At 49.9% G+C, this 12,655-nt stretch overlaps 1 protein-coding gene across 2 annotated transcripts in view; it reads left to right on the forward strand.

The window, feature by feature from the left end:
• The window catches only part of Culd (CUB and LDLa domain), a 124,100-nt gene that overhangs the window by 42,129 nt on the left and 69,316 nt on the right, over nucleotides 1–12,655 (forward strand). For both annotated transcript variants that reach the window (XM_077647924.1, XM_077647923.1), the window contains exon 2: nucleotides 11,356–11,563. In XM_077647924.1, coding sequence (XP_077504050.1) covers nucleotides 11,386–11,563 — 178 coding nt within the window. In that variant the 5' untranslated portion in view covers nucleotides 11,356–11,385. The remainder of the gene's footprint in view (nucleotides 1–11,355; nucleotides 11,564–12,655) is intronic.

Consider the following 12,655-nt stretch of genomic DNA (forward strand, 5'->3'; position numbering starts at 1 on the left):
CTGCCATGAAACAAGTCGGAACCAGTAGAGCATTGAATTTCCACAGTTTAGGTTTTCTCGTGTTAGGCGCTATGCCACTTAACGTGGCATCAAAGTTGCATGTTCCGAGAGCTCTGTTTTCGATTGTTTGCTCCCCGTGTCATGCCGATCTCGTAGGCCATGCAGAAACAAACAAATAAGTCTAAACGCTCTGTGGTTTGAGCTACGTTGAGAAGGTCACAAAAAGCTGCCACTTTTTTGTAAAAGTAATCTAGTGCTTCTCCCGCCGTACTGCTAATCTTAAAATGGGCTTCTCAGTACACAGAGTGTCTTGTTGAGAGCCTGAAAGAAGAATCCACGGCAGTACGTCGTTCGTATGACACCGTAGGATATATGACACACAAAGTGTAATTTATAAAATTTCCTGAAAGTTGATATGAACCTTTTTGTTGCTTTTATGAAAGCGTGCACAGCGCCATCGGATATGACATCCAGTCCAGTTTTGTGAACCATTGAAGCAGCGTTAAAATTTGTAGGAGCAATTTTAACGAACTCCCAAAGTTAAGGGCGTAGATCAGTCAGGTGTGTTTGCGTGCTTAGAAGGAAAAAGAAAAGCTGCTGCAGAAATATCTGCGCTGATTCCAGTTAAATTGTGATAATCATAATCGAAGTGCTAGTGCTAAGTGAACTATGTCTCCTGTGAATGCCACGTTTTTAGTTTATAAAGATATGGTACTCTTTTCATGATGAGTAGCCGTTCTGCTGATCATTTTAGGAAAAAAAACTTCATTGTCCATGATATTAAAAAATGGCCAGGCTTAGCTTGGTTAAGCCAAGAATGCGTTGCATATCTCGATGGAGTTCCGTGCTACTCCGTTGACTCGATAGGCTATTGACTCGATCGCCAATGAAACTGCCCGTGTAGCAGCGCTCGATCGCCTTTGAGTCGATAGACTATCGGTCCGAGGGCCCTCGAAATGCCCGTGTGACAGGGGTATAATACCCCTGTCACACGGACACTGTAAAGGTACTTTGAACTAATGCTCCATTACTTCAAGGGCGAACGCGCGCTGCCACACGGACGCGCCTAAGGGCACCTAGCTCAAAGGAGCTTCGAAACAAGGCAGCTCGAGTTCGTCCTTTGAGGCTTCAAGGGAGTACTCTGTCTCCCAGCGAGTTAGCAGAAAAAATAAATTGAGAAAAGAAACGTTCATAAATTCACTTCGTAAGATTAGTCATGTTATAAAATATAAGATCATTTGTTTTGCGGCGGTCTCACCATGCTATGCTCTCGTTCCGAATATACGAGCGCCACGGTAACTACGCCGCAATGTCGGCCATGTTTGTTGTTTGTGTCGAGTAGTGACGGACAGTTAAAATTACGTTGCTTCAGCATAATATGGTTATAAAAATAGTTTACTAAGAAAAAATGTGCCACTGTTCTATTTTCATGTGCAACCGAAGTTTGCAATTTTAATAAAGCTTTTCACCGATGAGGGCGCTGAACACTTCTTCCGAAGCTCATTCCGCGACCGTGTAGCACGGACGAACTCCCTTGAAGTAGTGCTCCTTTGGAAGTGTAATGGAAGATTAGTTAAAAGTACCTTTACAGCGTCCGTGTGACAGGGGTATAAGACTGTCCCCGGCGAAGGAGCGCAGCTCTTTTATACATATGCAGTGACGTCAATCATAGCGCAGCGCCCCTAGCGGGAGTCAGGTGGTGGCTGCGGCCGCGCGCGACCGTGCCAGTTGGGGCCAGCTTTTCCTCCGTGACGTCACGCGCCGGCGCAGCGCCCCTAGCGGGAGGAGCGGGAGTCAGGTGGTGGCTGCGGCCGCGCGCGACCGCGCGAGTTGGGGCCCAGCTTTTCCTCCGGCTGTCGTGACGTCACGTCACGTGGTTTGGTGGCTGCCCGGCCGCGCCCAAGGGCTGAACTGAGTGATTGCAATATGCAACGCATAAAAAAATTTTCAGCCTTGGGTACAACTAAAGAATCGTAAAATATCGTGTCGGTATGTATGTCTGAGTTCGAGTCAGGCGCCAGAATGTATGTGGCTTTCCTTTTCCTATGCAGATTTCCCATGCAGTTTTCCCATGAAGTTCCAAGGCGGCGGCTAAGGACGCGCGCACATCGCCAATTGCCCACGTGTGCAAGTTGTGCAAGTGTGCAGGCTTTCCGCGGGTCGCTCCTGCATTTCGGGTTGCTTCCTGCTTAATAGACATAATTTCGACAGTAATTAATTACTTGCGCCCCGAAAATGCTCTTCAAAAATAATTCATTACTAACTAAATTACTAGACAGCAAAAGCAATTCATTACGTTACAAATTGTCGAGAAAAGCAATTGAATTGCTGTAACTGCATTACAGTAATTTAATTACTGCCATGTCTCTTCAGATTTAACTGCAATGCAGAATATGTAAATGCGTTACATGTGCGTTTCAGAACCGATTAACACAGCGAGAAGAAAACACTGAAACAACTTATCATGCAGACAGAGGTCACAAAGTGGCCGTTGAAACTGCTTTCTGCTTGGCAGCAGTATTCAGGCGGACTCGTGTGTCAGTGTCTGTCGGATCCCAAACATTTCCCGAACAAGATTCAGCAGTTGGGCGGCTGCATTCAGTTATATCAATGGCAAAGACCAGCTTGTTCTGCTACAAGGCACCTAACGCCGTTGTCGCCGCATGCAAAGAACCTGAAGTGTCGAAGACAGACAGAGAATGCCATGATCCACCGTGAGGTACTCAGAATTGACAGTTTTTAGACGCCTTTAGCATACCGTGTTACCGTTACCGGATTACCGGGAGCCCGCCTACCGCCAGTTCGCACGCTCTTATTGGTCGCTATACTGCAGGCGCGCACGTAGCTGCCGGGTACATGGCGCCATCTGGCGCTCTCAAGGCGATCTTTACATGCGCACCGGCGGTGGGCGGCCTCTCGGTACTCCGGTATCGGTAACGGTACACGGTATGCTAAACGTGTCTATTGTCTTCATTGCAGCGTAGGATGATAGCATGTTGATCCTTTGCACAAGATATGGGGCTCGCATTAAGTGCTCGTCTCGTAATTTCCTAAAGTGCAGTAACGTGCACAGGTAAAAAATACCAACTGCATTGTAGTTTCTACCAGCGTTTGTGGAGCTGTTGCACATCACCTGTAGCTGCTTGGTGGGAAACCGCTAGGAAAAGTGAGTTGGGCGATAGTTTCCTGTGCGATGTGCATTTTTCCCGTTACAAGAAAAGAAAGCTCTTCTGTGCCATTTCCTTACATTTGTCTCGCTTAACATTGTGAAAACTGCTAAAAAAAATGCCCAATGCCGACATTTTCTTGAGTTTGCTGTTGCGCGCTCACGAGTACAGTTCTCTGCAGCTTGGTATTTTCTTCCCGCACCATAATACCTCTCTGGAAACTGACAGCGGAGTCTATAGTTACGGCCGTAAATAAAAAAAAATTCAGGAAGGTGACAAGCTGTGCGAGTTGGTATTTTTTTTTTTCGTGGTGAAAAAGCAGAGGTACCACCGGGAAAATTAAAAATTTTGTTGAGAGTCGGCGCTCGTGTCGCAGTTTTTTTTTTTTTTTTGCTTTCGCCCCTTTGTTCCGCGCTGTTGAAAAAATTATTCACATGCGAGGCTAAGTTCTCAAAGCCCGTTTTCGCATCCACGGTTCGGCAGCGGTAGACGACGCGCTTTTATATTTTGTGTTAAAGTATATGTTCTTCCACTGTTTACTATTAATGTAAAAGAAATGAACCGATAGTGGGTGTCTGCGTCGGAAAATATATGCTAAACTTGACAGACAGGTCCATTTCGTAAGTAAGGACTCGTTTTTCTTTATTTCGTTGCTCGAGACACGTGCGTTGCGTTTTGGCGATTGTTAAAGAAAAGCGCCGACCTCTTTAGCGCATGATGATTGTGAAGGCGATATAATGAAGGCCATCCATCAGACGAGCGGAGATCTGTCCTCTTCACTTGCTACAGTTAGTTAGATATGCGAAGCGAACCGCCGCGACACCTGTTACATCACACACGTAGACAGTCGTCTCGGCCTCATTCGGCAACAGTGAACTTCATCCGTTATTGTGTTCCTTCTTGCGGGTATGCAGCCAGTGCGAGGTGACGCGTGCGCGTGATGCAGAATGTCAAGAGGCGCGTTGCACCCGTCTGATGAGCGGGCGACGTGTGCTTTATTTTTAAGCCGCGCCACGGAAATGAGCTCGGTGGATGCTTGCATCGGCAGCGACTCGCTCTAGGAAAAAGACAAAGAGCCTGCGTGGTCATGCATGCCGACGCTCCTATAGGATGATTCGATCCCCTGCGGTGTCGCTCAAGAGCGCGTGCGGTGTCCCTCGGGCGGCTGCCGCCAGAGCCCGAGTCGAAGCACGTGGCGCGCATCCATGCGATGGGGCGGCGGCTGCCGGTCATTGCCCGCCGTCAGACGCAGGGAACCTACCCCCCCCCCCCCCCCCCCCCCCCCCCCCCCCCCCCCCCCGCATTATGGTTTTGAAACTGCTGTGAATACACGGCGCAATGATGTAGGCTGAAAGAAGAGAGAGAAAAAAAAACAAAGGAGGGAAAACATCGACGAGAGAGAACACATGTCGTCTCGCGCTCCGCGCTTTCGCAAGTGCTCGGGATTGTTGCCTTTGTCTTTTTGCATCGCGAGCTCCCCCTAGGGCCGCGCTTATCGACGGTCGAACTAGCGCGCGCCCGCCGACGGCCGCCTTTTGACGCCCGGCTGGCGCCCCTGAAGGATGGCCAGACGGCCGGTCTCAAGCGGCTCGGTCAGCGCCGAATAAAAGAGCGGAGCGCATTCGAAATCAGGATTGGCCTGGATGCATACGATTACGCAACGGACGGGACCAGTTGCCTGTCCAGCTGGGCCTCGCAAATAGAGTCGAGGCGCCTTCGCCATTCGATACACGTCGGCATAGAGCGCGGCACGCTGCGGCCACCTCGACGCGTTGCTTTAAACATCCTTTTTACCGACGGCGAGATGCGAGCAGCGGAATGGGCGGAGCAGAGGGTGCGCGTATCAGAGAAAAAAGTAGCGTGGTCTTGAAAAGGCAGCGTGAAGTGCAAGATGAAACGAGCAGGGATAAACGAAGTTCCGGGGTGCGCCTGCGTTGGAAGAAGCGCTCTTGTTTTGAATATCACCGCGGTAAGGAGAAAAAAAACAATAAATACACACAGTTGCAGCACGGTCGCTCTTCTTCAGCTAGACTGTAGCCGACAAGCAGGCCTTTGGCGCCTGCTGGCCAGGAGGAGAACGGTATTCAATTGCTTCGCTCAAAAATAAAGACGGCGCAGCCAAGCGCCTTTGAGAACGCGAAGAGCGGTCCGGCAGCTCCTGTTATGACATTAGGGAAAATCACGAAGCGGCCATCTCCGCGCACTTTGCGTAACAAGCGGCAGCCGAGAGATATAGAGTGAGACTGGGCGCGCGACATACGTGCCTACGACGATCGCGCGCCTGCCGCCCGTAGCACAAAAGGGCCGACGGCGACGAACTATCCCCCGCAGTCCTTCTCCCTGAGAACCCGAGTCCCGCGTGCACGAGAAAAAGACGACGAGCAGCCTTTGATAGCGGCAGTGAAGGCCCTCTGCATACAAAATGCATTATACGCCGATTGGAAATCGAGTTTCTGTCGCCACTGAAGAGGAAAAGGCGCGGGTAGGGGAGGAGGTTGGTGGGTGAGCAAAGGCGGCCTACGTGATCAGAAGCCGTGTGTCGGGAATGCAGGACGTGGGGGTCTTGCGTCGCGAAACAGAAGCCCGGGGGTTGGGGGGGGGGGGGGGGGGATGCGTGCCGCTCGAACGTGCCCCTCTTCATCAGGTAGCGCCGCGGAGCACAGCCTTTCAAAACTGCTCCGATAAACACGTGCTGCTGTTTCTTCACTTTGGCGACGCGGAACACCTAATTCAAGGGCGCACAAGTAAGTTTCCTTTAGGTGCTCGCAGGACGGTGTTTAACGCTGCGGATGTGTGCGTGCGACTGTGGCTGTTACGCTGCTGCTGATAATAGACTTTTACGATGCTAGGTAACCTTTGGCCAAAGAGTGCCAAGATGGATGGATATTTTTGTTAGACGACGAACAAAACGCGGTCACTGTTTCCCCTAAATGAGGCCACCTTAGCTGCATTATAAGGTGGGAAGAAAGGAGGGGTCGGTAAAGGGAGAAAAAGGTATTGACCGTATGGCGTCGAGTCACCGCGGTGCGCTCTCGAGGTGCGTGATTAGGAAGTTACAGCCGTGTGCGGAGGATCGCCATGTGCCTAGTTTTCACCTTCAGCTGAGTTAAGCGGTCAAACCTTGAAAAAGAAAAGAAATTGAATCAATATCCATGACCGGGATATGCTGAGAGTGGCGTGGGCCGCTCACTTCACGCTCCGTTCACCCAGGACACGCTTGGCGGCGCTACAATACGATAGCTCAAGAGGGCAATCACGTGTTTTTTTTTTTCATATTTTGAGGGCTTTCCTTTAGTGCAGGAAAAAAAGTGCACATAGAAGATGCGTTACTACAAAAAACTGGATCGGTTTTTTCGTAACCCCATTTACAATTTATCAAAACGCACGTGACCGTAAAGTGAATATGGAAAGTTTTGCATAATTTATTTAAGTAATTAAGCCTAATTTCAAAAAATACGCACACACACACACACACACACACACACACACACACACACACACACACACACACACACACACACACACACACACACACACACACACTCTCTCTCTCTCTCTCTCTCTCTCTCTCTAGCCCGATCTAGCTGCCTCCCTTGAAAATGTGATGTGCGCTGTGACTGGTCGTCCACACGTTAAGACGGGTGTCCGGACTGCCGTCTTGCTGGGCCCATGCATACCTAACACGACGAAAGTCGGATCGAGCCTTCAGCGTGATTGCATCTTGACAGTCAAAGCCATGCGAACATTGTCAAAATGTTCAAAGTGTTATTTTTGGATATTTTTCTCGCACTCATTCGTGGAGCTGCGTGTTGCCTTGCTACTATAGCATTCGCGCGCACACGGACGAGCGATAAGATGAGCGGCGGAAGTTACGCGATGTCAGACATGCGGCCAGTCCCGGTAGAACTTTATACTTTGCCTCATGCGCAGAAGTTCCCGCCCGACCGCCCTCTGAAATTCACGCTCCGTTCTACGCCGCACTCGAGCAACGCAAGATGGAGCCAAGCAACCTCAAGCGTCGCGCTTTTCACCGCAGTGTTCGCTCTTTACTCTTTTTAAAGCACTCTCTTTCGCGCGATGACACGTCCCGACGCTTCTTTCCGGGAGGCAGAAAGTAATTCAAGTCCTTGTTCCTCATAAACTCCGGCGTATATGCCGCTGAATGTGCACACGGTCTGGGATGAGAATTTTTCAGGCTGCTTCAAGAGTTGCGCGTTTTGGAACCACAAATAAGAACTACTCTTCTCGTTTCGTCTCTTCTCTGGTCTTCCAAATAACAAGGAGAGGAATGAAAGACCTCCTTGCCTACGATGGGTCGCAACTTGCGCCTCTCCACCGACGGTGCACCGGCGCGCCGTCCGAGTAATCTTGACTAAAGTCGGCGGTCGCTGGCTGTCACAAGCCTCCCCTCTCCGCCACTCCGCCCGTCATCCGGCAGCACGCCTTGCTGCGTTCATTGGCTAAGTTGGAAGGAATAGTACGCACACGTGCCCGCGCACGAAACGAAGAACCGAGAGACGGCGGAACGTAATCGGAGAAGACGATGACTCGCAAACGTAAGACGCACCTCCAAATTTGTGCGCGCACACTGCGCACACGCGCGCTTCGCTGGCAGGCATAAATTTGTGCGCACCGCTGAGTCGCTGACAGGTTGGGCGCCTCTCCCAGCTGGGCGAGATTTGAGACTCGAGAAACGGCTTCGGCCTCGGCGCGCAGTAGCCGCCCAACTGCACAGATGAGCGGCTGCCTCGCTCTGTCGGCTGGCGAAGCGCGTGAAAAAAAAAATGGAAAAAAAATGAAAGGAAGGAAGGGGAGTGGTGGGGCAGAAAAGTCTGGGGAAAAGAATCATAAAGAACTCGTCCCGCGATAAACACGAGATACGGTGGAGAAGGAGCTTTTGGGCTGGCCGATCTCGCTCGCGTCACTTTTTTTTTTTGCGATCGACTTAGCGTGCACGCGTTCTTTTGAGGGCGAAACGGAATCGTATATCGGAAGCAACGACACGCCACACGACGGCCGGCTGTTTCCGCTGAGGAGATTCTCCTTTTTCTGTGTGCGCTTATTCATGTCGGCCTCCGATTCGATTGTAACGCTTGTATTTGGAATATATATATATATATATATATATATATATATATATATATATGTGTGTGTGTGTGTGTGTGTGTGTGTGTGTGTGTGTGTGTGTGTGTGTGTGTGTGTGTGTGTGTGTGTGTCGGGGGAGTGCGGAGGGGGTGTGGGCGAAATAGTAGCATTCAACTTTTATGTCGGCGCCTGAGTCTTCGCCCAGTAGCTTTTACTTATTTTGTCTGCGTCCTCTTACACCTTTCTTTCTTGTTCGTATTATTGGTCGTCATTTTGCCTGCGTCGTCTTAAATTCTAAAGTACGACTCAGGGTTTCAAAAACGCCACGCTGGTAAGTCGAAAAACTAGAGAATTACCAGCGGGCTTGGTTTCAGACGCATTTACTAGCGCATATGTGGCGGTGCACGTCGAGATTTATTTAGGGAACGCTCGCGTCCATAGATTCCCTACTGGACGTTCTAAGGAATAAACTGCATCCCGACCCGAAGAAAACCAACCGTTGCTGAATTACGCGTCGTGTTCGCCCTTTAGCTGCCTGGATTGCTTCCCGTTTGTGGCAGCGCCGGCATTGTCTTAGGTGGTGAATTACGCGGCTAGACGACCATGAGCAGCAGGAATGGTTCCCACCGGGATATGAATGAACGTTTTAATTATGGCCCTTAGAGAACACGTTTAAGGCTAAAGTGTCTGGACAGGCATTGCGCTGTTTGTTCTGTTTTCTGCTTAAAGCGTACCTAGGCTCTTTAGACTGTAAAATATTAAGGCAGTCAATTCTTCAAGATTGCTTCACTTTGAAAAATGCGCGCAATTAGCGCGTTTTCCGACACACCCCCTCAGTAAACCTGGCAACGAACCCATTTAATTGCGCATCTACGCGCGCGCCGCGCGCGCTTTCACTAAACTAATTGCGCGCAGATGTGGCGAAGGATTGCGACGTGCTAACGCCGGTGGGTGAAGTATCGTGAAGCGCTGTAGATAATGCGGCTTATGTTCGAGCGGGCCGAGAAGGAAAAAAAAACTATAAATGAAAGTGTAATCGACGCCGGCGCTTAGCATGTGCGTCTGTCAGGAGAGACCGGAGCCTTGTTGTGAAGTTCGCCCTTTCGGTTGCGCTATTAAGTGCGTTGAGGGTTCATTTTCTGCTTTTTTTTTTCAGCGCGACAGACCGTCTTTCGGTGCATCAAAGAGTGATGCAGTTTTTTTTTTGTAATTTTAATCTAGGCAAAGCATTCCTGGAATGTGAATGCGTCTGTAAAGCATTGGTGTTTAGGAAAGTCTCTTTGGTCACTTTTATGCTTGGCATTTATTTCACTTCTGATGGACGCGCATTTTCACGAGCTGTCCTTCCCAGTACACAACCTCATCATCGACACGAATGAAGGTGAAAATGCGATTGAGCAAAACACACATATTCGCTTTCTTTTCGCAATACTCTCGGTTACGTTTGCTGCAATTTCGCGCACCCCTTACCCCTCCTGCCTCTCTGCGTGTCTTCACGGATCAAGACAGCACACGCGCAGCAGGACTGAGAGCGCAGTCTTCTTTTCAAAAGTGGGGAGTCTTTATACTGACTCCAAAAACTGCGCAATCCTAACTTTGTCTGTAGACCAACGAAATGTAAAACGAACCACACACATCTTTAGTGACTCAAGTGCGATAAGTGTCAGAGAATGCCAGTCTTATCAGAACCTTTGGGATGTAGTGGAATAAAGAAAAAAGATAAGAAAGAGCGAAGGCTCTGCTGCATTGTGCATGTGTCAGTAGATGAGTACGGAACAGTTTGTGTGTCCGAGAGGTTTCCGGTAGGGTCACGTGGTCGCCTGCAAGACAGCGGTGAAGGACTTAGTTCATGCCAGATTTATGGGCAACTGTTGGGGCGGACAAAAAAGGAGAATCGCAATATTTCTCTATAAAGACAAGGAATGGGGACGGATAGGTGAACGCCCCCCCCCCCCCCCACCCCCCCCCCCGGGTCTATAGCTCTGACCAAGAAGAGATTCTGGTAACAGAAATAAAGCAGCCACATGAACGAAGAACTCATTCACAGCACTCTGGCCACGTGATAGCTGGTATAAATTGTCACTGTGTGTGAGCCGCCCCCCACCCCACAGGCATACTTATAAAGCCATTCCCTTACTTGAAAATAAAGGTAAAAGTAGTTAGGCGCCAGTCCTGTTCGTAGTCTGTCTTTTCCTCCGCTCTTTTTTTTTTTTTGTCGAAAGTTTGCTCACCCAATCAAAAGTTAAGTAACAGCTAGCCCCGATCACCGCTGCTTTTTCTTGGAACGGGCGGTCGAGTTTGCACGATGCATTTCTTGGACCTTTTTTGTCCAAAAAATGTTGACCGATGCTGTTTTCCCACACAAAACTTTTCGCTTTGGGGAAAGGGGGGGGGGGCACTTTGAATGCTCCCCTGACTTGATGGTGTAACAAGCTGCTTAAGACGCCTGACACACATTCTGCGGGAAAATGCAAACTATTTGTGGAAAGGAAGCAGATGTGCGAGGCGTGGTGAATACTAGTTCCGATAAACACCACATATAACGAGAAATTCGGCCCAAGGGGTGATGATAGCTTATCGATCATGGTGCAGAACGATGGCTACTTTTAACCTGGAACATTTTTAGGGTCTGTGGCTTCGCAAAGTTGCGCCCACTGATGAAAGAGGGGGATCAAAACAAGTCCAACGGAAGGAGGGCAGTTGACTCTAAGGCCTCGTGAAAAAGAGCGCTTGCCCGGACTCAAAATGAATCCGAGCACTCCAGAAGGAACGAGGGAAGGTATGGTAAACAGGGGAATGTAATGGCACCATTACATGCGTGTACTATGCATTCTATATCTTCCCCGATCTCCGGACATTTGAGACAGCCAGCTGCTTCACGCCGTCCGAAATTGCAGCTTGAAACTTTCTCGAATGATGCGTGCTTGTTCTGCGTTGAACGACGGGTGCAGTTGTAAAAGATTGTGCGGTTTTGCTGTAGGCCTTAACATGCTGTGTACGCCAGCTCTCCTCCCACGGGTGCCTTTGCGGAGTTCAGCTCGCCTTGCTCGAATCGCTGAACGAAGGGTTGGCGCTGACCCGCGGCCCGCGCTCTCTGACGCAGGACCAGGGGCCATGACGCCGCGGCGTCTCGATGGCTGCGGCGCGGCCGGAGGCTGCGGCCCGGAGGCGTCGGACGCGACCGCCAACCTGGCGCCCTGAGCCCAGCGGCCGTCGCGCCATGCATCGACAGCAGCGCCAGCGGACAAGCTGGCGCGGTGGCGTCGGCCGCTCCTGCGGAGTAGCGAAGGACCGCCGCCTGCTTTGGAAAGGTGCGTGCATGCCTGTCTGGAAGTGCCGCAGTTGTGAAGTTTCGTGGGCCGGCGTGGTTGGACAAACCAGACAGTCCAGTGTCAAAACCTGTTACAAGGTAGCAAATGCTCGATTAGTGAATAATTCATAATTACTCCAGCTATCGTGTTACGGACTGCGCCATCGTTAATAACTTTGGAGCACCTTAAAACGAGCGATTATCCAGTTTCGGGTGAGAGAAACGTTCGTTATAAGCAAATAGGGTCGCGACTTGCGCTATATTCTGCACTGCATCCTGCTCTTATCGAAGATCTGGCATTATGCTGCCTTGTTTTTCCGAGCTTGACTGCCCTGGTTCGGCCTGGGCCTCCGCGTGCTAGGGTACCGGAAATGAACAGAAGACGTAGCGTTGGACTAACCGGTCCAACTGCACTCACGGAAGATCACGGAATGAGGGCTAGTCTATAATCGTATCGGACCGCATTTTGTACGAGTAGAAAAGCCTGCAGTAATATCAAAACGCTGCATGTGAAGTATGTGTTAAAAATAAACTTCCTTGACCCAGACTGCTTTGAAAGCACTTCTATCGTGTCACACCGAACCGCTCCTTTACTTTTATTCTTTTTCGCTACCAGAAATGTGCGGGGGTCTTCCTCAGCAGAGATTTTGCGCCGTCCAAAAATGTGACCCTGACGTCGTTACATCACTGATTCATTTATCTTTTGTAAGCTTATGCGCGCTTTAGAATTAGTTTGTGTTTCAAGAAATGATACACGAGCCGAGAAAGGGAACAATGACGAGTTATGTTTCGTTTTCGTATTATTTGCCCAGAATTGCTGGATAGAATAAGGCGTGCGGTCAAGGACTTGGCAGAGAGCCAGTCACCAATATTCGTAGTTTCGTTCGCTCTCCTTTCACGCGGTCTGGCGGCCTTTTGACAATAATGAGACGCTGTCGATACTGAAATCCGCAGGTTTAGGTTGGACGTCTTTTTTCTTTATTTTATTGGTTTTGAATAATTTCTCAGACGCAATTAGGCCTCGGATAGCAGGGCAAAAGGCAGATGCTCTCTGCCTGACGAGGGCCCTGCCACCCATACACTGGTCAGTAAG

The sequence above is a fragment of the Amblyomma americanum genome, chromosome 1 (genome assembly GCF_052857255.1).
Source record: "Amblyomma americanum isolate KBUSLIRL-KWMA chromosome 1, ASM5285725v1, whole genome shotgun sequence".
Classification (NCBI taxonomy): Eukaryota; Metazoa; Arthropoda; class Arachnida; order Ixodida; family Ixodidae; genus Amblyomma; species Amblyomma americanum.